The sequence below is a fragment of the Xenopus laevis genome, chromosome 3L, assembly GCF_017654675.1.
Source record: "Xenopus laevis strain J_2021 chromosome 3L, Xenopus_laevis_v10.1, whole genome shotgun sequence".
Taxonomy (NCBI): Eukaryota; Metazoa; Chordata; class Amphibia; order Anura; family Pipidae; genus Xenopus; species Xenopus laevis.
Genome location: NC_054375.1, coordinates 108,005,118 through 108,029,263, shown reverse-complemented (window position 1 = coordinate 108,029,263; position 24,146 = coordinate 108,005,118). Strand labels below are relative to the sequence as shown.

Here is a 24,146-nt window from a genome sequence, read left to right as displayed (position 1 = left end):
TAGTCCACAGCTTATTTTGAAAGTATGGGGCCCTCTGACGGCCTTCCCCAACTGATATCTGGCCAAATATGGGCTGTAAATCGATCTGACAGGTTTAAAAATCCCGTCGGAGCAAGGACTTAATCAGCTCATTGATGCGATCCTTTCTGTGAAGGTCTGTATCTCACCAAACAAATGTCTCTTTTATATTTATATATATATATATATATATATATATATATATATATATATATATATATATATATATATATATTCGTCCTCGGACTGGAGCACTCATACAAACAGAGGCCAACTGCCTGGGTGCAGGTTTAAGAAAAATGTGTATAAGGATTGGAAAAACCGCACACACAGGACTTGTGTGAATGAAAGAAAAACAAAATTTTATTGCGACGTTTCGGCTCTGATTCCTCACCTGAGGAAGGCTCTAGTATCAGAGCCGAAACGTCGCAATAAAATTTTGTTTTTCTTTCATTCATACAAGTCCTGTGTGTGCGGTTTTTCCAATCCTTATACACATATATATATATATACTAAATCTAACAGCTGAAAAGTAGAAAGAATGATTGTAGGCAGTTTATCATTCATTCACATTCAGCCAGCACTCTTCAATCAAACAGCATGATTTATTCCCAATCATACAGTACTATTAAAAGCAAATCATTTTGAAGCAAAATTTGCAAATGGAAAATTCATTATATAAATGGAAAATGAAATACTGATTGCTAAAGAATGCAAAAAAAAAATAAGTTGTACAGCCATAAAAGCATTTTTTATGTGTTGGTAATGTGAATAAATATTACCGGGGAGGTGCAATATCTGCTCTCAACATGTTGAGCACCTGTAAAAACCTACAATATATACCATTCTGGTTGGATGGCAATAAATAGACGATTTCTCTGGACTTTTTGGGCTGTCGTCTTCAGCGCCCCAACCCATACATACATTATATAGATTATGAATAGATCAAGTCCAATAAGATTGTAGAGTTTGTACAGAGAGAAATTATGAGCAATCTACATGTTTTAGTCTGGAATTTATGTGAATGTTAGCATCAAGAGCTCCATTTTCAAATGAATTTCAAATAAAATTCAATCTCCAGTTAAATTACATTTAGATTCCTCTAAACAGAGGCCAATTTACTGAAGACCAGAATTGTTATGTAATCCTAACAGAAACTGAAGTTCTATAATTAGTCTCCATTACCCATTCTCTACTTGTTATAAAGTAGTGCCAGACAGAGATGAGTGACCAAAACCCAACTTGATTTACTGTATAAATGCTAAATTTGCATAAGAGTCAGATTTAGGGGAAACAATGCTGAAAATTCTTCTGGATTCTCCAGTTTGATTTTGAATAGATCTTCCTTGCAGGCATTCCAATTCTGTCCAATATTAAATTCTGCCGGAGCTATGGTTAGCACTGCTGCCTTGAAGATCTGGGTTTGGATTTTTGGTAACATTTTTTTTACTATGTGTATTTAATAGAAACTGTTGACTGTTATATATAGTAGCTTCCAGGATACTTTTTTTGAGTAATTATTCTATAGAGCTTTGGAACTGGGGTGAAGTCCTGGAGCTACTTTTGCCCTATATGGACTGGCAGATTGGACTCCCCCCGAATTAACAATTTTTGTATTGATTCCAGCCAGGGCAGTGTCTATAAGAAGTTTGAATGATCTCCCTGTGCCGCATGTGTTTTTCCAGTGTTTTAAAACATACAGGAAGGTTTATTGGCTTCTGAAAACTGACCATAGTTTGTCACATTACATGGGAAAATTGGGGTTTCCAATAAAAATGGGGTAAAATGATTATGTAAAAAAAATATGAAGAGATTGTAAAGCTCTAACATGGCATTTTGTCAGTTTCATTAAAGCTTTTTGACATGTTTTTATCAGCAATTTATTTATTAAAATCAAGTCCCTTATATTTTGTACAAATCAGCCAGGCATAATATAGTTTGATAAAGGGCCGGGACCAGGCCAGAAACGTTGCATTTGTCGCAGATCTAAAGCCATGTGTTTCAAATAAAAGTGCTGTGTCGTATATTGGAGTCTTGTAACCCAGTTGGTGAGTGGACCACGAGTCACAAGCATCGGCATTTCATGAATTTCAAGTTGGTGAGTGCTGACTGAACTATACTGATAATATATAATATGGTTTATCTTTCTCATCAAATAAATAACAGTGTATATTTTAGCGTCAGACATAGGCCAGATTCAATTCAGTGAGAAAAAGTTTTATCACATGAAAACTCATGGATGAGATTCAATTTAAGATGCAATTCGACTCAGAAAATTGTATCTCATGGGTTATCATGTGAAAACTCTATTGAAGTCGATGGGAAAAAAATGGAACTGAATTAGGAGAAAAGTCATGAGTTTTCAAATGATAAACCATGAGATCACTTTTTCTCAATGATTTGAATCTGGCCCATTGTCATATAAAACAGTTATGTTCTGGATACAAAATGTACAGGGTAAATAAATAAAGATCCATCTTCCCATGTGTACAAATGTTGGTCTTTGGGATTATATGAAAGCATTGACAAAACAGACGTTGAGGACCTAAAGTCAAAACTAGTTTCAACCTGCTTCCCCTTTAAAAGGTTAAAGGCAAAGGTTACCCTAAGATCCTTAGTATCCGTGACATAAAGAATTCCACAAGCAATAAATGCGTTGCCTGCCTTGGTCTTTGGGTAGGTAGTGTTGATGTGTTGTGTGATGAAGAAGGTTTTTTCATCTAGATGTGCTACCATGATGGTTTTATCTATATCGGAAGAGTAGATGATCCACAGATCGTTTTCATCAGCTGCTATGTGAAAGTAGGACTTGGAATTTGTGAACAGGTAACTGCGATTGTAATAAGCAGCATTTTGGATGCTCAGCGTTTGAAATGATCCTGTTTCAAGTTCATACCTGTTTAATAAAAAAAACAATTGCATTATAGAATTCAGGCTTAATATGTCAACTAAAAAAATTCTTAGAGGCTAAATTTTAAGGTTTTTTTTCAGTTCAAATAAATTCAAAATGTTACCAAACTCGAATGTTTGCTTATTTGTTTAAAAAATGAAATGAAAAAAAAAAAACTCAATTGAATAAAATTGATAAAAAAAAACTTGAACACTGTACATTGAATTCATATCTTAATCATTTTCCATGGTTCTACAAGTATGGGTCCTTTTATCCAGAATGCTTGGGACGTGGGGTTTTCCAGATAATAGATCTTTCCGTAACTTGGATCTTACATTTAGTCTACTAGAAAATCATGTAAACATTAAATAAACCCAATAGGCTGGTTTTGCTCCCAATAATGATTAATTATATCTTAGTTAGGATCAAGTACAAGTTACTGTTTTATTATTACAGAGAAAAAGGAAATCATTCTGAAAAATGTGGATTTTTCCATAATTCTGAGATTTCTGGATAATGGGTTTTCAGATTTCCCATATATGTACAAACTTAAAAATATAATAAAGTGCTTAAATTCTGCCTAGGACAACTTGACTTCTACATGAAGTAAGCAGCTTTCAAATGCTGGTTTTTGAAAATTCAAGTTTTTTTGACTTTGTTGGTGCTTAAGCGCTAATTCAAATTAGTAATAGAACAAAAACTTGAATCGAGGAAAAAAATCAAATTTGAATGTTGTGTATAATTTCACTTAAGTGCTAAATGTGATAAGAAATACAAGTGGAAGGAAGTTCTTGCACCAAAAAACTTTCTTCCAGATTTTACAGTTTGTTATAGAGTTGAATAAATTGTCTGAAACGTTAATCCACTTGCAATTTGCAACATGAAAAAGCCTTAAAAGGGCTGCCATCAATGCTGCATTTAATATATTGAATGTACTGCACCAGCCCAGACGTGGGTAGTCCTATAACAGTAATGCCCCATGCTTTCAAATTTGTCTACAGCAGCTCCCCATTTTTAATGTTGACTGCCCATCTCTTGTCTGTCAGTGGTGCTACAATGGTCAGTGTACTCGGCGCTGCTATTGAGAAGCAAAATATCCACCGAGTTTTATTCTTTTAGTTTAAACGTTAGTGATGTTTATAGGAAGACGTTGGCAATTACCTTACAATTTTGTCTGATCCTCCTTTGTGGTAATACAGTGATTTGTTGTACACTAAATGTCCACATCCATGGTAAAACCAGCGTAGTTTGATGGGCTTGTAGTTATCGTTCAGAAGCTCTGTTAGATTTTCATATTGTTTTACTATCAGACCTGCAGAAAGAGATTGATTAAACCCCAAACACTGACAGAGAGAGGTTAACATTTCATGTAGACATTCTCTTGGAAGGTAATAAATTATATTGTCCTATAATATCTTTTTAATTGTAGAACTTTTTTTTATTCTTTTTTAATAAGAGGGAAAAGAAATTGGTGCTAATTATGACCTCCGTGCAGTTGCAGTAGACAAATTTTCCCCCAGCCATTGCATGAAAAAAATCTCAATCACTTAATGTACTTATGTTCATGCCACTACATGCACTTATACATAGTTGCCCCCTACTACATCCTGTTCTGAAGTGCACCCATTGACGCAGGCCGGGCAACCTGGGAGCTACCACCTCTGAAAGTTCCCAGAAAATGCTGCTTCAATAAATATGCCCTGGCATAAAAGCAATTGGGTGCAGACAACCTTTTAACACTGAAGTTTGCATAGCCCTGGCAGGATTTGTAAAATGATAGACAGGCTGGAAATGTAAATTGTTGTGAAGCTGCCGGGGACAAGACCCTAAGGGGCAAATGTACTTGTCGAATATCGAGGGTTAATTAACCCTCGAAATTCAACTGTCGAAGTTAAATCCTTCGACTTCGAATATCTAAGTTGAAGGATTTAGCGCTATTCGTTCGATTAAATCTTTCGATTCGAAGGATTTTAATCCATCGATCGAACGATTTTTGTTCGACCAAAAACATATTTTTTTATATTCAATTTTGAAATCACATGACTTGGCAGCTGGGAAATTGACAATATGTCTAGCCCCATGTCAGATTTCAAAATTGAATATAAAAAAATCTGTTTGCTCTTTTGAGAAATGGATTTCAGTGCAGAATTCTGCTGGAGCAGCACTATTAACTGATTCATTTTGAAAAAACAGTATCCCTTTAAACTCACCATTAGCATTTGGTTGTCTCATTTTAAAGTGTCGCTTATAAAAATTCTGTAAGCTTACTCCTTAACTTCTTGTCACGGTCAGCACCCAACACCAGAACAAATGGCAAGCACCCTGGTCTCAGCTCGTGCTTCACCTGTAATGTGACCGCCTTAGGCCTTGGGAGGTGCCCTCAGCTAATTGGATGGCACCAGGACTTAAACGACAGTTGCAAGGCTAGATGTTCTGGATAGGCAGAGGGGCACGACTGTTAGCGAGAGTCTTTGGGCAGAAGGCCGTAGTACAAGGCATTTAGGCAATAGAGTAATCAAATCGGGTCGGGGCAGGCAGAGAGTAAATGTAGTCAGGCAGGCAAGGGTCAAACCAGGAAGTCAATCAGAAGGGTTAAAGCAGAAGAGGTAGTCGATATTCAGGCAAGGGTCAGGATCCAGAAGTCAGAGTAGTCAAAAGCCAGGCAGGGGTCACAACAGGAATCAAACAGGTTCAAAAACAGGATCGCAAACTCACAAAAGCACCAGGAACAAACTCCTATCACGGGCAAATTCCAGTAGTGCAAATGGGCTATTTAATCATTTGAATTTGGCGCCAATTGCGTGCTGGCGTCACCACACCTGCATTTTTAAGAACCGCTGAGGCGCGCGCACGCGCCCTAAGAGACCAGCGCCGGCGTGAGGTCAGAATCGGCACAGTGTGGCGGGCGTCCCCGCCGCACTGGGTAAGCCCTCATAGTTCTTCAGCACAGAGCTGTATTATTGGGAATGCTGGTAATTGTAGTTTAGCAGTGCAGCTCTACATTACACCAAAACCTATTTCTTCCCTCTACTATTGTTCAAAGGTTTCACATATTTTGGGGTTCGGGAAGCACTAACCCCAACAATTTATTTAGTACTTATACTTACACATTTAACGTGTTTAAATATACCTGAAAAATGCCCAGCAATCCAAATTCGGTCATCACTTCGGTTTGAAGATTCCATCATCCATGCTCCAAAAGTATCTTTCACTTTAGCAATATGAGTAGGACTTTCAATTGATTTTATGATGCAATCTATTGAAAAAAAAATAAAAAAGAATTCTATTGTCCACCAAGTCATAATAAAGGAGAACTAAAGCTAAACAACAAATTAGGGTGGAAGTGTTGCACATTATGTTTTAGGCTTCTTTACTTGCCCAAGCTGTCCATAGCCCTTTCGCAGGGAAGATCTGTGAATTTGAAGGTGCCCCCGTAGCTCCCCATCTTGCTCTTCACCAATACTTTGTTTCCGCCTCGGGTTGATATGTTGCTCTATAATGGGACACTTTGTCTAAAGGTTGCCAATGTCACTAGTGAGTTATTCTGTATCATCATGCAGGACACGCGTTTGATTTATTATCTGTTTTAGCATATGTTTTTCACATTAGGGATGATTTTGGTCTATTTAAAAACCTATACAGAGGTTTGTGATTGGCTCATTTGAATGTTGTAGATATTTATCAGCCAATGAATTGGCAACACGTCACACACCCCCTGCCTGACACACCCCCACTTGTCACTGCTTGTACATTAACCATTTTTTTTGTATTGTTGTATCACTTTGAGAAAGGCTGGTGTTCCAGCCGAAATGTCAGTTTTGTGCCCACATTAAATATTTTTTATTACTTATAAGACCTGTGAGTGCTCCTTTTTGAGGACTATACTGATTATACAATTTAAGGTTTGCACCCAGGCAGAGATATAAACGTCACAATAAAATTAATTCAGATTCTCATTAAGTGGCAGACCTGAAACCAGTGCTATTTGCATCAGAATGTAATGATCAGGCTTGTAACATCAGTTTTTATGTGAAACTCTCTTTTTGCTTGATAATTTGCAACCACCCATGAGCTTAATTTCTTACCAGCTTCCCAGACAGCACTGATCAGTATGACTGAAAATCAAAAGTGAGCCTAATATGATGCAGCATGTATCATTTCTGTCATAGGACTGCTAAACTTCTCTGCTGGTATAGTACATTCAGTATGGAAAACACAGCATTTCTGGTTGTATTCATTTTCAGGCTTCGGATCTGCGTTAATATTTAATAACATTTGAAGGCTTTACCTCCTTGCTTTGGGTTATTTTCATTATTTGTCTCATTTGATTTCCCCACCATGGTGTCATCATTCGGTACAGCACAAGACTCTCCTTTGAAAAAAGGGTTAGAGAATAACATTATTATTTGTACTCTTGGTGGGTTATTTATCAAAGTTAAATTTTTAGAACTTTGTGAGGTTTTTTATATCTTGAATGAACTCACAACTCGAATGGTTTCTAATTTAGGAAAAAACTCCAATGGGAAAAACAACCCCAAGACTCTAAATAATCTAGCAAAACCCACCGAAAGAAAAACCCGAACATCATAAAGGTTGCAAACTCTACAATTGGTTCAAGGGACCTCTGCCTCTGGCTTCTACAGTTTTTAGCTGGTGCATTTTCAAGCTATTTTCAGGGTCAGGGTATAATAAATCTCAAAAAGTTATTTTTTAACCAGAAAATTAGAGTTTTGACTGAAAAATACCCTTGAAAACTCTTTTTCTGGACTGGATTTTTCTGGACATTTGATAATTGACCCCCTAATTATGGTCACTTCTAGGTTCCAGCCACCAACCCTCCCACCTGTCCAAAGGGCACAGTACCCATTCAACCATCACACATGGAAGGGTAGTCAATACGAAGTATCCACAGACCAGCATTTTACAGAACCCCAGTGTCAATGCATAGTGCATTGACACTGGGCATGCATTTCAATTTTGTCTACCTGCTTCTGAATAGCTGAAGTTGCCGGGCTATTCTGCACAGTAATGGAAACCAACATTCAGCGATGCATTGGCCATTCAGGTGAAAATTATATCAGCAAAACAAATTGTCCTCTGAGCCTTGTAAAGTACTCAAAATATTAACAAAAACAGTTCCCTTGTTTATCAGCATTGGTGCAAGAGTCAAGGACTGCTACAGCAGCTTCGCTTATGTCATCTGTGATTATTTGGGTTTGGGATTTCCATCCACATCTTATAAGGAAAACATACACACGTGTAAAGTTCAGGCTGGGTTTCTGTAACCAGATCTATACAGAATAGGTTTGATAAGTTAAACTTGATGAATATAATGTTTTTATAGCATTGTCTCTACTTTCTGCCTCATAGCCGTTACCTAGCAAGGTAAGGGGTGGGAGGGGGATGTCTGAGCATTGCCCCCTGCCTGCCCCTCAACTCTGTATTAGCTTTTTACACAAGAGTATCTGTCCCTCAAGCAAGTTTTTAAAAATTTCCACCACGTAAAATGTGCCAAATTTATGTTTCTTGAAAACTCTTGATCAGGGGTAAAAAATGACCAAAAATTAAAAAAATTAATACATTTGCCTCAGAATGTATGATCTGTACTAAGTTCATGATATTAAAAGGGGGTCTGTGATTTGGACACTTTATTCCAAAGTTATTGCAGAGACATTTTTTTAAAAAAATGAGCTTAACATTTAAGCTTAGATCTGAGAAATTTGGCCAACTTCAACCATACTGCCCGACCACTTCAGGATTCATGATACCTGGAGATGACAGTTTTAACAGGCCATTCATCTATCCTATTGCATAAATGACAGGTGGACAATGAAGATTCTAGCCCAGTCTCAGCCTGAGGGCCTGTCCCATTAACCTCTACACTCCCCTACCAGATCATCTGCAGGAAAAGAAAAAACATTGCCAGGACTGACCTGGGCTACTGAAGAGATGTTTAGATTTCATTGCATTATATAATACAATAATTTTTTGACTGTAGTATCTACCAGAAATGGCCCTTGTTTTAATTATCTTTATTTAAAGAGTTCCACAGTTTATACTGCACCCCATTAAAGAGAGCAATTTCAAAACAATGTCCCAAAGTAAACATATAATATTATATAAATTCTCCTTGTGAAAACTTAAATGTGCATGTTTTTAAATGTGGTGGTCTGAGGTAAATGGGTAATCTATTTGAAATGTTAAACATTTTTACCAATGCATTTGCTGTTGAACTCTTGTCCACTTTGCTTAGATTTTCCCTTTCTTCTTCTACCTGGAGGACCCTCAGGCCCTGGTGGTCCAGGAGGTCCCGGAGGGCCAGGAGGTCCTGTATCTCCCTTAACACCTAAAATACATATGTTAGACATAAACAACACATTCATGTATATTAAGTTGAAACAACTGAGATATTCATCTGCTTTGATAATACAGTGAAATGCTGGGAATGGTTTAGAATGCATACAGGCGACCAGGCTATTGAAATATAGTTTCTCAGGCACAATGCTGTAAATTCCACGTAAAACTTACCCATACGTTAAAATGCGTAATGGAGACAACCCATATGTAATAATAAACATACATAGCATTACCACACAGAGATACTGAATTAAGAATTTATTTTGATTATAATGCATTCTATTACATTTAATCATTTATATTGTCTTTTTTTTTTTTACACGCAGCAAAATAAGTCCCCTTACTGGTTCCACATGACATGGTCCTGTGTTGAGATTCAAGGCTACTGGACACAGGTCTTTGCTTTTATTTCAAAAGTCATGGTGCTTCATATTGAACCTACCCCAACTGCTGCACTACTTGGATTAACTACGGGTCATGACTTTTCCAAGGAAGGCAGAGTGTTCCTCCAAACTCTTTTGTACTATGCCAAAAATATGATAGTGCTCAGATGGAACAGACCACTGGCACCTACCATAGAGGCTTGGAAAGCGCTGGTTAATGCTGCTTTGCCGTTCTACAAGGAAGCATACTGTATGTAGCTCTGGGATGTCAAGACAAATTTATTGACATTTGGTTCGATTTTGGAATCGATTTTTACTTCGACTTCAAAAACGTAGAAAAATGCTGTAGAAGGTCCCCATAGGCTAACATAGCACTTCGGCAGGTTTAATTTGGCAAAGTATTGAATTCGAAGTTTTTTTAAAGAGACAGTACTTCAAAGTCGTAGTATCCTATTCGATGGTCGAAGTACCCAAAAATGACTTCGAATTTCGAATTTTTTTCGTTCGAAAATTCCCTCTAATTCACTTCGACCCTTGATAAATCTGCTCCTAAATATTTAAATAATTTTCTTGAGACTTAAGGTATGAAGATCCAAATTATGGTGAGATCCTTTATCCCGAAAGCCCCGTGTGCGTCCCATACCTGTACTCTTAACTCTTGTATGCTGTATGATGTATGCTGTATGCATGGCAGCACCTAGCAATATAAAAGAGCTGCAATGTGGCGAGGGTCAATGGGTGCATTATACATTTTCAGTAATTTTTTCATCTTTCTTGCAGAAGGTTTTTCTTTTATAAGCAGTTAAGTCAATTAACATCATATAATAGGATGTAATATTGTAACATACCTTCAAGAAATACATCATTAGATGCATCACCTTTGTCTCCTTTGTCCCCCTTTTCTCCCATTTTCCCTTCCATGCCATCATTTCCTGGAGATCCAATTTCACCTGTATCTCCCTTCTCTCCCTTTGGACCAGGTTCACCTTATGTAATAAGGAAATTTATACATTTACATTTCATTACTTGTTATGTATTCCATTCTCTTTTTTTAACTACAAGTTTCTTTTATCTAGAAAGCTTCAAATTACAGGGTGGCGGTCTCCTAAAGACTTAATCGAATAAGTTAAATATTTTTTTAAATGTTTCTCTGTAAAGCAGTACCTTGTACTGATCCCAACTAAGATAAATGAATCCTTATTGGAGGCAAAACAATCCTATTGGGTTTTAATAAAATTTAAATATTTTTAGTAGACTTAAGACATGGTTATCCAAATGACAGAAATCCTCAGGTCACGAGCATTCTGGGTAACAGGTCCCATATCTCTATAAATAAATCCACAAAACTATATTGAGACCGAAACTTCCCCAAACTGTATGAAAGAACGATACTCTTGTTGGAACTGTCTAACATTCCCATTTGCAATAATGAAAGAGTAAATAAAAAATAAACAAACTGTGTTATACACCATAATACAGAATGTACGAGGTATTAATATAGTCATTACACCCAAGAATGCTGTCATACATTTTACATTGTAGGGAAACTTGGGCTTCACAATCTGTAATACATTTTATAGTGATAATTCAAATTGAACAAAAAGTAGCCTACACAATATGCTGTCTGTGCTAAAGCAATTTAACCATGCTGTGGGTCAGTAGTGTATTGTAAATTGCTGACTCATGCCTGGCTCACCCCAATTAGACCAGGTGAAGTCTGTCAGTGCCGTACACTAGGGATATGTTGTTTGCAGCCAGAAAAAAAGTTAGGTTGAGGAGGAACTCACAAATAAATCATTAAATATATAAACTGTAGCAGAATAAAAAATAAAGACTTTTTGTTAAACAGATTTATTAAATATCCACTACATTTTAGTGGAATTTTATAATAGTCATGGATTCCCTTTAACAGCATTTTCAGATATTTCTTTTAAATATTGTTACCCATTTTTCCTCTTCTTCCATTCTCCCCTGGTTCCCCTTTTTTTCCTGGTAAACCTGGAAATCCATCAGAGCCATTGTAGCCTGGTAATCCATCCAGCCCAGGTGGTCCTACAAATGAACACATATACATTTGTACAGAATTCTCTATATATACAGTGATATGAATACGTTTGGGAACCTCTCTTAATTCTTTGGAGTTTTGTTTATCATTGGCTGAGCTTTCAAAGTAGCAACTTCCTTTTAATATATAACATGCCTTATGGAAACAGTAATATTTCAGCAGTTTTTTTCATTAACAGAAAATATGCAATATGCATCATAACAAAATTAGACATACATTTGGGCACCCCAACAGAGCTATTACATCAATACTAAGTTTAGTCTCCTTTTGCAAATGTAACAGCTTCTAGGCGCCTCCTATAGCCTTTGATGAGTGTCTGGATTCTGGATGGCGGTATTTCTGAATATTCATCTATACAAAATCTCTCCAGTTCAGTTAAATTTGATGGCTGCCGAGCATGGCAAAATCATCCCATTGATTTTCCATGATATGCAAATCAGGGGAATTTCAGAGCCATTCCAGAATATTGTACTTCTCCCTCTGCATAAATGCCTAAATGTAGATTTCATAGTGTGTTTAGGGTCATTGCCTTGTTGGAATATCCAACCCCTGTGCAACTTCAACTTTGTGACTGATGCTTGAAAATTATCCTGAAGAATTTGTTGATATTGGGTTGAATTCATCCGACCCTCGACTTTAACAAGGGCCCCAGTCCCTGAACTAGCCACACAGTCCCACAGCATGATGGAACCTCCACCAAATTTGACAGTAGGTAGCAGGTGTTTTTCTTGGAATACTGTGTTCTTCTTCCGCCATGTAAAGTGCTTTTTGTTATGACCAAATAAATACATTTTTGACTCATCATTTCAAAGCACTTTGTTCCAAAATGAGCTTTTGAATTCAATAAGCGACTCCGTTTGTGGTGTGAGTGCAGAAAGGGCTTCTTTCTCATCACCCTGCCATACAGATGTTTTTTGTGCAAATTGCGCTGAATTGTAGAACGATGTACAGATACACCATCTGCAGCAAAATGTCCTTGCAGGTTTTTGGAGGTGATCTTTGGGTTGTCTGTAACTATTCTCTCAATCCTCCGCATATGCCACTTCTGTATTTTTCTTGGCCTGCCAGACCTGGGTTTTACAGCAACTGTGCCTGTGGCCTTCCATGATTACATTCCTTATAGTTGAAACAGACAGTTAAACTTCTGAGATAGCTTGTTGTAGCCGTCCCCTAAACCATGATACTGAACAATCTTTGTTTTGAGATCTTTTGAGAGTTGCTTTCACTCTTCAGAGGAGAGTCAAACAGAAGCACAACATGCAATTGGCCACCTTAAATACCTTTTCTCATGATTGGATACACCTGCCCAGTGGCGTAAGTACCGCAGGGGAGCAGGGGGTGCGATTGGGCCAGGGCCCGCAAAATTGCATACGGAGGGTTGCGGGGGCCAGGCTGCACATCCCGCACCAGGGCCTGCCTCCCTCTAGTTACGTTACTGCACCTGCCTATGAAGTTCAAGGCTTAACGAGCTAATCCAACCAATTTGTTGTTGCCAGTAATCAGTATTGAGCAGATACATGCATTCAAATTAGCAGAATTACCCAAATTTTTGCACAGTCAGTTTTTCACATTTGATTTAATTTCATACAATTGAATACTGCTTCACTAAAAATCTTTTAGAATACATAAGACATACCACTGTTTCATATGACTGTAATGTTATAGTCACAGCCTCATTGCACCCTTGTATAATTGTTTAACATTGAATGGTAAGCACACCTTTCCATTTTTTTTGCTATACAAAATGCTTCAATGTAAATTAATTTTTCATCAGTCTAGCCAGGGCCCCCGTTAAGGGGCCTGGCATAACTTATGTAGAAACTAACAGAACTTATGTATTAAGCAATAACAATGCAGAGTCAGGAGACAGGGGCAGATAGGTGTGTAGGGTTTAAACCTACGGTAAATTTCACTGACCCCAAATGAACTGACTTAGTAGCACATTAATTAATATATACCATTAATTAATTAATTAATTAATTAATTAATTAATTAATTAATGGTATATATTTACAGTATATGAGGTTCTTATTTTAGAGCTGAAATTGTCTATAAACATATATTGCAACTGCTTATCAGTCAAACGGCCCCCTATTTTTCCTGGGCCTCCAGAAGTTGAAGGGTCTGTTTCCTCTAAAGTCACACCCCAGCTTTTCAGTAAATTGATTGGTGAGTTTATATCATAGCAGCTGTGGTTAAAAAAGAAACCAATCAAGTTTAACCTTTTGTCATGTGTTGCATAAAAGAGGCAGGCCAAACATTGTGGTACTATGTGCTTGTGTCTGTAACACCTATTTGGGCTGCATAGCACACAAATAGTTAAACTGTCCAGCTAGCAGTAGAAGCATGGGTTACACGCGACTTCACACAACAGGGTCAGGGCCTTCGCCATGTGGAAGTGTTCCCTCTATGGTGTAGTGCAACTACATCCCCCCAGGCTACTGTGCATACAACAAAAGATGGGCGCCAGGAGGTTCTTGCAGTAAAACAGAAACGGTTTATTTAACTATGCACGAGGCAAGTGACCACAGGTTTAGTACTCACACAGGAGCTGAGGCAATAGCACATTTCTCACACCGAGCTGCAGGCATTAGGCATTTCTCACAGAGGAAAGGTCTCCATTAGGCATTTGCAGTATTCACACACATTCCCTCCTGGAAGTTGTCAGGAAAGCAGCTTCTACCCTACAGTCCCTCTTCACTGAGGTCCCTGACTGGAGGCAACACATAAAGCCTCTGGGAAGCTACTCCCTTACTGCAAATCCTTGTTGGAGCTTCAGCTGCTCTTTCTCTCTCACCTCTCTGCCTTTCTCTCCTAGAGAGACTATAACAAGTCTGCCCTAGTGCAACTATTCCTCATTCACGGGGTTACCTGGTCCCCGACTTCTTCTTCCAAAGCACATGGGCCTTTCTGGGCCTAGCTATGCCCAGGCTCCCCTGAGCACACCCAGCTGGATCACCATCCACAGGCCAAAGAGGAAGTGGCCACTCCCTACACACACTATATAGCAGTGTAGCAGGGGAGTGTCATTCTCTCCTGGCAGATCACTCTAAGAAAAAGGTGGGGGCCTTAAAGCTGCAGGGCAGATTACCCAGTAGGGGTCCCTACATACACCCGGGGGAAAAACCCATTTCGTCCCGACAATGGTGTAAACATCCCCAACATATATCAACTTACAGTACCATCACATCCACTTCTGGTATCCTCTCCTAAGGCATACCTGGTAACAATGGTCACTGTAAATGAAACACAGCATGCACAATACTGTATCAAACATTTTCAATTGCATAATAAACATTGCAGTTGGTCAACTTTATTACACATCAGCAAAAATACTTCTCCCCCTCCCAAGGGTCCACACAGGCCAGTCCTTGGGTGCAGAAACACTACTCAGCGAGTAGGTGAAGGCAGAAGAAATGGTGGTGGGGATCAATAGTCCTGAATTAGAACCCACTTAGTCCAGCAGTCCTTCCAGCCACAAAAAACAAGCAAGCAGCACTCTAGGCATCTCACTCTGCAGGAGTCCATAGAAGAGCTGTAGCAAACATCAGAAGAATCCATCCTCCAGGTTCTCCTCTTCCAGATCCATGATCCGGGATCACACATGAGCAGGAAATGGCTCCATCCGGGACATCCATCTTCCTCCCATCCAACTGACATCCGCAGGCCTTCGTGAAATTCGGGGCGAACCTCCAAGCCCGAACCCACGGCCAAATACTTCGAAGGAAATCCATACGATTCGAAGAATTCGTACGTTCCGTTTATCCACTTCGAAAAATTCGTACGATCCATTCGTACACTCCGACAAATTCGTACATCCATTCGTACGATTCGAACAAAACAATGCACAGCCTGGTTTTAGGGAATCGAGCCCCACGTTGGGCGCCAAATGTAACACCTATTTGGGCTGCATAGCACACAAATAGTTAAACTGTCCAGCTAGCAGTAGAAGCATGGGTTACACGCGACTTCACACAACAGGGTCAGGGCCTTCGCCATGTGGAAGTGTTCCCTCTATGGTGTAGTGCAACTACATCCCCCCAGGCTACTGTGCATACAACAAAAGATGGGCGCCAGGAGGTTCTTGCAGTAAAACAGAAACGGTTTATTTAACTATGCACGAGGCAAGTGACCACAGGTTTAGTACTCACACAGGAGCTGAGGCAATAGCACATTTCTCACACCGAGCTGCAGGCATTAGGCATTTCTCACAGAGGAAAGGTCTCCATTAGGCATTTGCAGTATTCACACACATTCCCTCCTGGAAGTTGTCAGGAAAGCAGCTTCTACCCTACAGTCCCTCTTCACTGAGGTCCCTGACTGGAGGCAACACATAAAGCCTCTGGGAAGCTACTCCCTTACTGCAAATCCTTGTTGGAGCTTCAGCTGCTCTTTCTCTCTCACCTCTCTGCCTTTCTCTCCTAGAGAGACTATAACAAGTCTGCCCTAGTGCAACTATTCCTCATTCACGGGGTTACCTGGTCCCCGACTTCTTCTTCCAAAGCACATGGGCCTTTCTGGGCCTAGCTATGCCCAGGCTCCCCTGAGCACACCCAGCTGGATCACCATCCACAGGCCAAAGAGGAAGTGGCCACTCCCTACACACACTATATAGCAGTGTAGCAGGGGAGTGTCATTCTCTCCTGGCAGATCACTCTAAGAAAAAGGTGGGGGCCTTAAAGCTGCAGGGCAGATTACCCAGTAGGGGTCCCTACATGTCTATGAGGGGGACTCATAATAACTTGTACAGAGCCCCAAGATTTCTGATGCCATCTAGCACAGTCCTTCTGCTAACTTGTTAAGACTAACTGCATTTATCTCCTCTTGGAAAGTGGATGTGATCATTGCCTAAATCTAATTCAACTTCAAATCCAAATGGAGGCAGCTCTCAGTAGTGTAGAATCCTCAGCTTCATACACACCAACCAGAAAGTGCTTAAAAAGAGAAGGAAAACTCCTATAGTGTATCACCAATGGTTTAGTTGAAAGGTTTCAAAATCCTGTTACCAATTAGCAGGTCGATGTGATTAATATGTAACGGGTAAGGGTCCACCACAGTGCTCCCCTATATACTCATAGGCACAATGTTGAGTTGCTTTTCAAAATATAATTTGATCCCTCAGGGTTTCAGCAATGGCAACCCATTCAGTCTGTGTGTGTGAAAACAATAGAAGATACAATCATGCATTAAAGCTTTTAATTATGTATAATAGTAAAAACAAATACCTACTCACAAAATGGATAAAAGTACAAGCAGTAAAAATATCAAAGGAGAAGATGCTGGCTGCTCCTGGCTGGCTTCCAACGTGTTTCGTGAGATACCGCCCCTGGGATAAAGAGGGGTGGAGCCTCACCGAACGCTTTGGAAGTCAGGAGTTTTTCCTTGTGTGCTCTCTTTTTAAGCACTTTTTTTTTTCGGCTGGAAAGTATTATCTATCAGCTTTGATCAATATTTACCATTTTTGTGTTCATTTGGAACAGTTTAATTGGATTTTGAATGTCAGAGAGTTCTGTCAAGATGCCTGAACTTTGATCAGTCTGACTCTTAATATTGGTTGTTGCTGACAGACACAAGATCTTTTAAAAGCATAGAGTTACTTGTGTGTTCTTAAAAATATTTATATCATCCCTATGTAACCTCAAGGTTCTTTAGATCTGCCTGCTTTAAAATGTATTATTTTGGTGTGGAGAAGGATCTTGGTATGTGCATCATGGATGGAAAGAATCATTCACTTCAAAATCATGGCCTTATTTTATACAAATAGACATTTGAATAAATGGTTATAAATATGGACATTCTTACCTTGAGGCCCAGGAGGTCCTGCAAACAATAGAAAAATAAAAATCACTTTTTATGTTTCATAAATAAGGTAAACACTGTATCAAACAGAATACTCAGATGCTATTGCTTTAAGCGCAGCGAGGGAGAGGCCTCAGGCAGCAACAGCCCCAGGATCACCGATGGTATAATACTGTTGTGACACACAAATAAAATGCATAAGAATCTGAGAAGCCACCTGGGATCTATATGACCTTAGGATGGCATGAAGTCATATTGATTCAAAGTTGTAAGCACAAGGCCATATAAATACAACATTGTTTTAAAGGAACAGTTCAATTTAAAAATTAAATATTTGATAAATGGATTGGCTGTATAATATAAAAAATGTTTCCTGATATAGTTAGTTAGCCAAACATTTAATCTATAAAGGCTGTAATAAGCAGATGCTTACTGCTTTTCCACTCTCACTCTGAGTTAGCAATTTTAAAGTGTTTCTGACACTAAAAACTTTAAAGGGATCCTGTCATCGGAAAACATGTTTTTTTCAAAACGCATCAGTTAATAGCGCTACTCCAGCAGAATTCTGCACTGAAATCCATTTCTCAAAAGAGCAAACAGATTTTTTTAAATTCAATTATGAAATCTGACATGGGGCTAGACATTTTGTCAATTTCCCAGCTGCCCCTGGTCATGTGACTTGTGCCTGCACTTTAGGAGAGAAATGCTTTCTGGCAGGCTGCTGTTTTTCCTTCTCAATGTAACTGAATGTGTCTCAGTGAGACATGGGTTTTTACTATTGAGTGTTGTTCTTAGATCTAACAGGCAGCTGTTATCTTGTGTTAGGGAGTTGTTATCTGGTTACCTTTCCATTGTTCTTTTGTTTGGCTGCTGGGGGGGAAGGGAGGGGGGTTATATCACTCCAAATTGCAGTACAGCAGTAAAGAGTGATTGAAGTTTATCAGAGCACAAGTCACATGACTTGGGGCAGCTGGGAAATTGACAATATTTCTAGCCCCATGTCAGATTTCAAAATTGAATATAAAAAAATCTGTTTGCTCTTTTGAGAAATGGATTTCAGTGCAGAATTCTGCTGGAGCAGCACTATTAACTTATTCATTTTGAAAAAAAAATTTTTCCCATGACAGTATCCCTTTAAAATATGAATGTACATTAAGGGGCACATTAGCGCTAAATCCTTCGACTTCGATATTCGAAGTCGAAGGATTTAACTTTGAGGGTCGAATATTGAGGGTTAATTAACCCTCGATATTCGACCATTAGTAAATGTGTCCCAAAAAGTTACCTACATGTCATGTTGATAGTTTTTTTGCTGAGACGTTTGTTTTTGTAAGTGATTATTAGTTGAAGTTTCTAAACCTGACTGTTTTGCCAACCTGACTGTCCCATCTCAGCCTGTTATTTACAGTTTCTAATGCTAACGGACTCCTGCTGCACAAATATGGCAGCCCCCTCATACAGGAACATGGGGCATCAGACAGGTAATGTAAAAGTATTGTGCAAATACGTTATGGCAAAGTTATAAGTAGCTTTCAAAGGCAATTTTATGATAGATGTAAAAATCTATTTTGAGGAATTAGTACCACTCATATATTTTAAGGAATAGCACACCTATAGTAAATAATTATAACAGTATTTGAAATAATCGCAGACTTGTATGAATATCACAACATTGTGTCTTTATATGGTTTAATAATTACTAGGTAACTGGTATTATTCTAACTTGCAGCTTGGTACACAATATCGCATGCAGAATTTATTAATTATATTTAGATTATAGTTGGAAGGAATACATTCTCCTAAGACATGAACAAAAAACTTAAATAAAGAAACGAAAAAATTATGTGATAAATTATGTGTAAAGGTGGAGATGGAGGTTGAAAATTGAACACAAAGTCATTTGAATTTAAATAACTTTATAGGTTTTTTCTACTTCTAATAAACTCACATTTAAAAAAAAAAAAAACTCATATATTTGCTTATTTATGAAAATATATACCTGATTCAAACACATCCTAGAGAAAAAAAAAGTTAACAAGCTTAAAAAACATTTATAAAACTTATAAAACTTGAATTGAAAAAATTGCTTACATTTTGCCTAGGACAACTTCCATTGACTTTTATATGAACCTGCCTGCTGTTGTTTGATCATTGCTTGGCTGTTGTTTGATTGTTGCTTGGCTGCTGTTTGATTTTATGCTGGCATCATAGGCATCTGGCACTTATTAATGTATGTGAAATGGAAAATAAATATACATTTAAACATTCAGTGCTATTCCTATTCCATTAAAGTTTAGGGCTATTGGCACATGGGTTTTTTTTTACACCACTTCCATCACGCCAAGAACTCCCTCTCTGACCAACTTGACTCATTATGCTAGTCAATGACAAAAGCTCTATTGAACACATGGAACGGTGACAGCCAAAACACTAGAACAAGTTTCAAATGCCCAACCACAATAGCTAATATCCAAAACCACAATTTATTTTCCCGGTAATACATTTCAAAATATTTCGGCACAACTCTTTGTTTGCACAAAAGGTTCCTACTGTGGTTAGTTGTATTTATACCTATAACAATCACAAGCTACCAAGTTGGTTTACTATAGACCTCATTAGAACAATAAATTGTAGCTGTCAAGCAGATTGTATTGTGCTGTTAGAATCTTAGGAGTATTGTGTAATATGGTTTATTAAACTACATACTTATACTATATTCCACTAAGGTCCATGACTGAACAGTGTCAGTCTGGCAGCCTATCTACCATCTTATACGCCACCTCACCCAGGAGTATATCCAGGCTGGGATGAAATAGGCCACAGGTTTATTTACAAACAAAAGAAAATAATGAACAAACATGAATAATACATACAACGTTTTTGAATACTTGCCAAAAACCACAATGAGCTACCAGAGATGTTGCCACATCTGCAACATTGTGGGATGGGCTAGACTAGAGTATGGAACCTATTAGCACAATTCCATGTAAAATTGTGACATAGGACCCTGAACCCATGGCAAGCAACAAATGATTTATAACATGTCAAGTTATTATGATTGTTTGGTTTCAGACTTCTAATTTGTGCTAAAAACACATGCAAAAGTCTCAACTCTACACAAGCCAGCTTTAAAACAACTCCTATGCGTTGTGAGTGTCTTTTACTTCTGCTGAGTTAGTAAACATCAATAATGTTCAAGGTATTTTCTTTTCATTACAGAAAAATAGTTAATCAAGAAAAATGAAAGTTGTTTTTTTTACAGGGACTCACTAATAAAAAGTTGGAAAAATTGTTTGCATACTCCCCAGTATATGTTTCTCCACTGTTGTGATTGCAGCAAAGTCTCCCTTAAAAAAGTTTATTTTTTCTTTTGCAGCAAAATGTGACCCCCCCCACCAAAGATTTTGCCCCTTAATGTTCTGAATATTTTTTCATCCTTCATCATAGGATCAATTATCATATCAGTGCAATTATCGATTGTTTCTTTTTGTGATCAGTGTTATTTAGAATTTTTTTTGTTAAAGAGAAAATCATCGCACCACCTAAAAACTCACTCATGACTTCCTTAAAGATTGCTTGTGCCGAAAAGCATGAGCAATAATAACTAGGCCCCTAAATATGGGGAAATATCAAAACAAACAAAAGCATACGATTATAGAAACACTTGGGGGGGTTATTTACTAAACTCCAAATTTATCTGGTGGACATTTGGGGAAAAAATCAAATTCTTTGTGTTTTAAAAACTCAAATGTTTTGATATTTTTTAAAGCCGATAATGCAAAAAGCCCAAATCCGAAAATCCCCCATCTCAGACCTGCTAAGGTTGTGTATAATCAATGGCAGAGGTCCCAATCCTATTTTGACCTTTCTGTGGTCTGCGCTGGAATCAGCCAGAAAATACAATCTTTTTTTGGAGGGGGAAGTCATTAAAAATTGAGCGATTTGGGAAAAAACCCTGAAAAATTCATATCATTCGGTTTTTCGCTAGATTTTATCAAGTTTTCAGCCGAACCAATTAAATCAAGTTTTTTTTTTTAATAATAAATAATGTAAAATCAGTCATGGGAGTTTGGTCGTGGTTTTTTCATTTTAAAAATTAGAAAAATTCATATCGTTCAGGGTTTCACTCGATTTTATAGAGTTTTCAGCCACACCAATTAAATCAAGTTTTTTTTAATAATAAATAAGGTAAAATCAGGTATGGGAGTTTGGTTGTGGTTTTTGTTAAAAATTAGAAGTCCTGGAACTAGCTACACCAAATTTACATAGGGTCAAATATCGAGGGTTAATTGACCCTCGATATTCGACTGCCGAATGTAAATCCTTCGACTTTACCGCAAATAGTACGATCGAACGAAAAACGAAAAGGATTTTAATCCATTGATCGAACGATATATCTTCGACCTAAAAAACATTAGAAAGCCGAACCAATTAAATCAAGTTTTTTTTAATAATAAATAAGGTAAAATCAGGTATGGGTGTGGTATTTTCATTTTAAAAATTAGATAAATTAGCATTTTACTAAATAACCCTCCCAATCTGTTCTTATCTCCGCAGCCAGTTATGCAATTTTTGGTCAGTTAGAACTAGAATCCCCTTACTGGAAGAACATAGAATTGAATATGTTTGGTTATTCAACAAATCTGATATAGTTTTTGGGGCGTAGCTATTTTTGAATGATAGCATCCTTTTATACAATATATAGTGAATAAAGTACCCCCTCTTGTAAAATATAAGGATATTATAAGTTACCGAGGAGTTTCATGACCATATAAAAACACGAGGCCGAAGGCCGAGTGTTTTTATACAGGTCATGGAACTCTGAGGTAACTTCTAATATCCTCATATTTTACAACTGGGGGTACTTTATTAATTATAATACACAAATTTTAGTGAGTCATGTGACAGAAATTACATCACTACTCACCGTTTATAACAGATGACATCACTACTCACCGTTTATAAGGATATAATTTACAAGATATTCACGGCTTTTGTGTATTATATATATATATTTGCATTTTCATACTAAAAGGGCATTTAAACCATTGTCGCAACAGTGGTACCATTATTTGAACAGCAAACTCTACATACCTGTTAAACAGATTCCTTTGGTGCTGTTACATAAATCTAGCATAAGCCGAACCTATAGATTTAATTAAAAAACTAAGTGTAAATGAGAGAAAAACACAAAACAATCCATTGTGAATAATTTCATCCAGCTTGTTCTTATCAGTTTTGCTTTTCACTGTTTTCCACTCTTTGCTCTAGATCACTAGATTGAACAACAAATATTTGATACTAATGACCTGGCTCATTTCTCAGTGACTTTCTAAGTATAAATGAAATACAGCTCCCAGGAATCCCCCAAATTACAGTTAAATATTTTCCCGACAGTCAGGAAAGTGTTTAGGATTTAGAATTCCCCAGATGAGATTCTAACAGATATACCACTATAAATGATTTTAACCAATGCTCATTGCAGAATGTGGAAAAAATAAATACACCAACTGTATTATATAGCTTTTAATTTGAAGTTTTTCATATTGGTCTATTCTACTAATTGATTTGCTGACAAAATACCCAGGAATAACATTTTTCTTTACACACTTTAGAATGTAACCCATTCTAGTGCACCTTCACATCTATTTATACACCAAGAAGACATTTTACTGAATGATCTCTTAGTATTTTCAAAAAGGTTTATAAAGAAAGAAATGCATTGTGAAAGGTTTTCCTAAAACTGTGCAATAATGATAGTTATATCACTTTCATGATTTAGAAATATATCGCCTTTCTTGGCTTTTCCGTGGTCTTTACTTCCTGTCCTCCATAATTTTAGTATCATTTGATTTATTTGGACAAAAAAGAGGAATGAAATAGATCCTACTATAAATATGCAGTTGTGTTTTATTCTAAGTGTTTATATTTTGGACATTTTCTAACTAATTAAAACTAAATGCTGAAGACTAAATTGTCAAACTGTGCAAATAACTAGGCATATATATGTAGCCAGTAGGGAAGTAAGCAGTTGAGTATTTCTACAAATAACATGGCTGCTGCTCTATGTTCTTACCGGAATCATGGAATAGGTCATCATCATAAGCATCTCTTCATTTTCTGCTCTGACATAGGTTTCTGGTTGCTTGTGACGTTGACTTCTCTTGTTCCTGTAAATCTGTGAACCACCTTCTTCTGTTGTGTCCTCTTTTAGCTCTGAGATAAGCTGGGTCAGGTGTGAAGTCACCATGTCCTCTTGAGACGGTGCTTGATATGCTTCCAGTTCCTGAATTCTAGAGGTAAGATCTCTCCATTGTAGAAGAACAAAGATGGTTCCACATGCATTGATTACAGTAAACAATGCCAGCACACCTATCAATGTTTTAAGTGCTGCACTAAGCCTCCCTCTATCAGAACCAGCTATTAAGCTTACGACCTTCTGTGTTCCCATTCCAAGTTCTGCACCACAATTATAGTGTTAGTGCTGAGTTCTTTTCTTCAGACTTCAATGAGTGCTACAGTGTCTTCATCTGGATACAAAGAACTTTTCATAAGTATTTCTGAATTCTGCTTTAAATGCCTTGGGTTGCCGTGGGCTGTTCAACCATACTTTCAGATCCAAGTTAATGATGTA

At 37.7% G+C, this 24,146-nt stretch overlaps 1 protein-coding gene across 1 annotated transcript; it reads right to left on the bottom strand.

The window, feature by feature from the left end:
- Positions 1-1,211: 1,211 nt before the first annotated feature.
- gldn.L (gliomedin L homeolog) lies at positions 1,212-24,122 on the bottom strand. The gene is made up of 10 exons (XM_018253079.2): positions 23,589-24,122; positions 22,607-22,658; positions 17,516-17,533; positions 11,593-11,700; positions 10,497-10,634; positions 9,123-9,254; positions 7,197-7,280; positions 6,039-6,164; positions 4,070-4,220; positions 1,212-2,914 (listed from the first exon to the last, which is right to left on the bottom strand). Exons 1-10 carry the CDS (start codon positions 23,961-23,963, stop codon positions 2,449-2,451), a joined length of 1,650 nt encoding a protein of 549 aa, XP_018108568.1. The 5' UTR covers positions 23,964-24,122; the 3' UTR covers positions 1,212-2,448.
- Between the last annotated feature and the right edge of the window lie 24 nt (positions 24,123-24,146).

Excerpts from the sequence above, each read along its gene's own strand:
- gldn.L (XM_018253079.2), bottom strand. The coding sequence starts at position 23,963 with ATGGGAACACAGAAGGTCGTAAGCTTAATAGCTGGTTCTGATAGAGGG. Across the intron at positions 9,255-10,496 it reads TAATGATGTATTTCTTGAAG|GTGTTAAGGGAGATACAGGA; the intron begins GTATGTTACAAT and ends TATGTATTTTAG. Across the intron at positions 6,165-7,196 it reads AAATAACCCAAAGCAAGGAG|ATTGCATCATAAAATCAATT; the intron begins GTAAAGCCTTCA and ends TTTTTTCAATAG.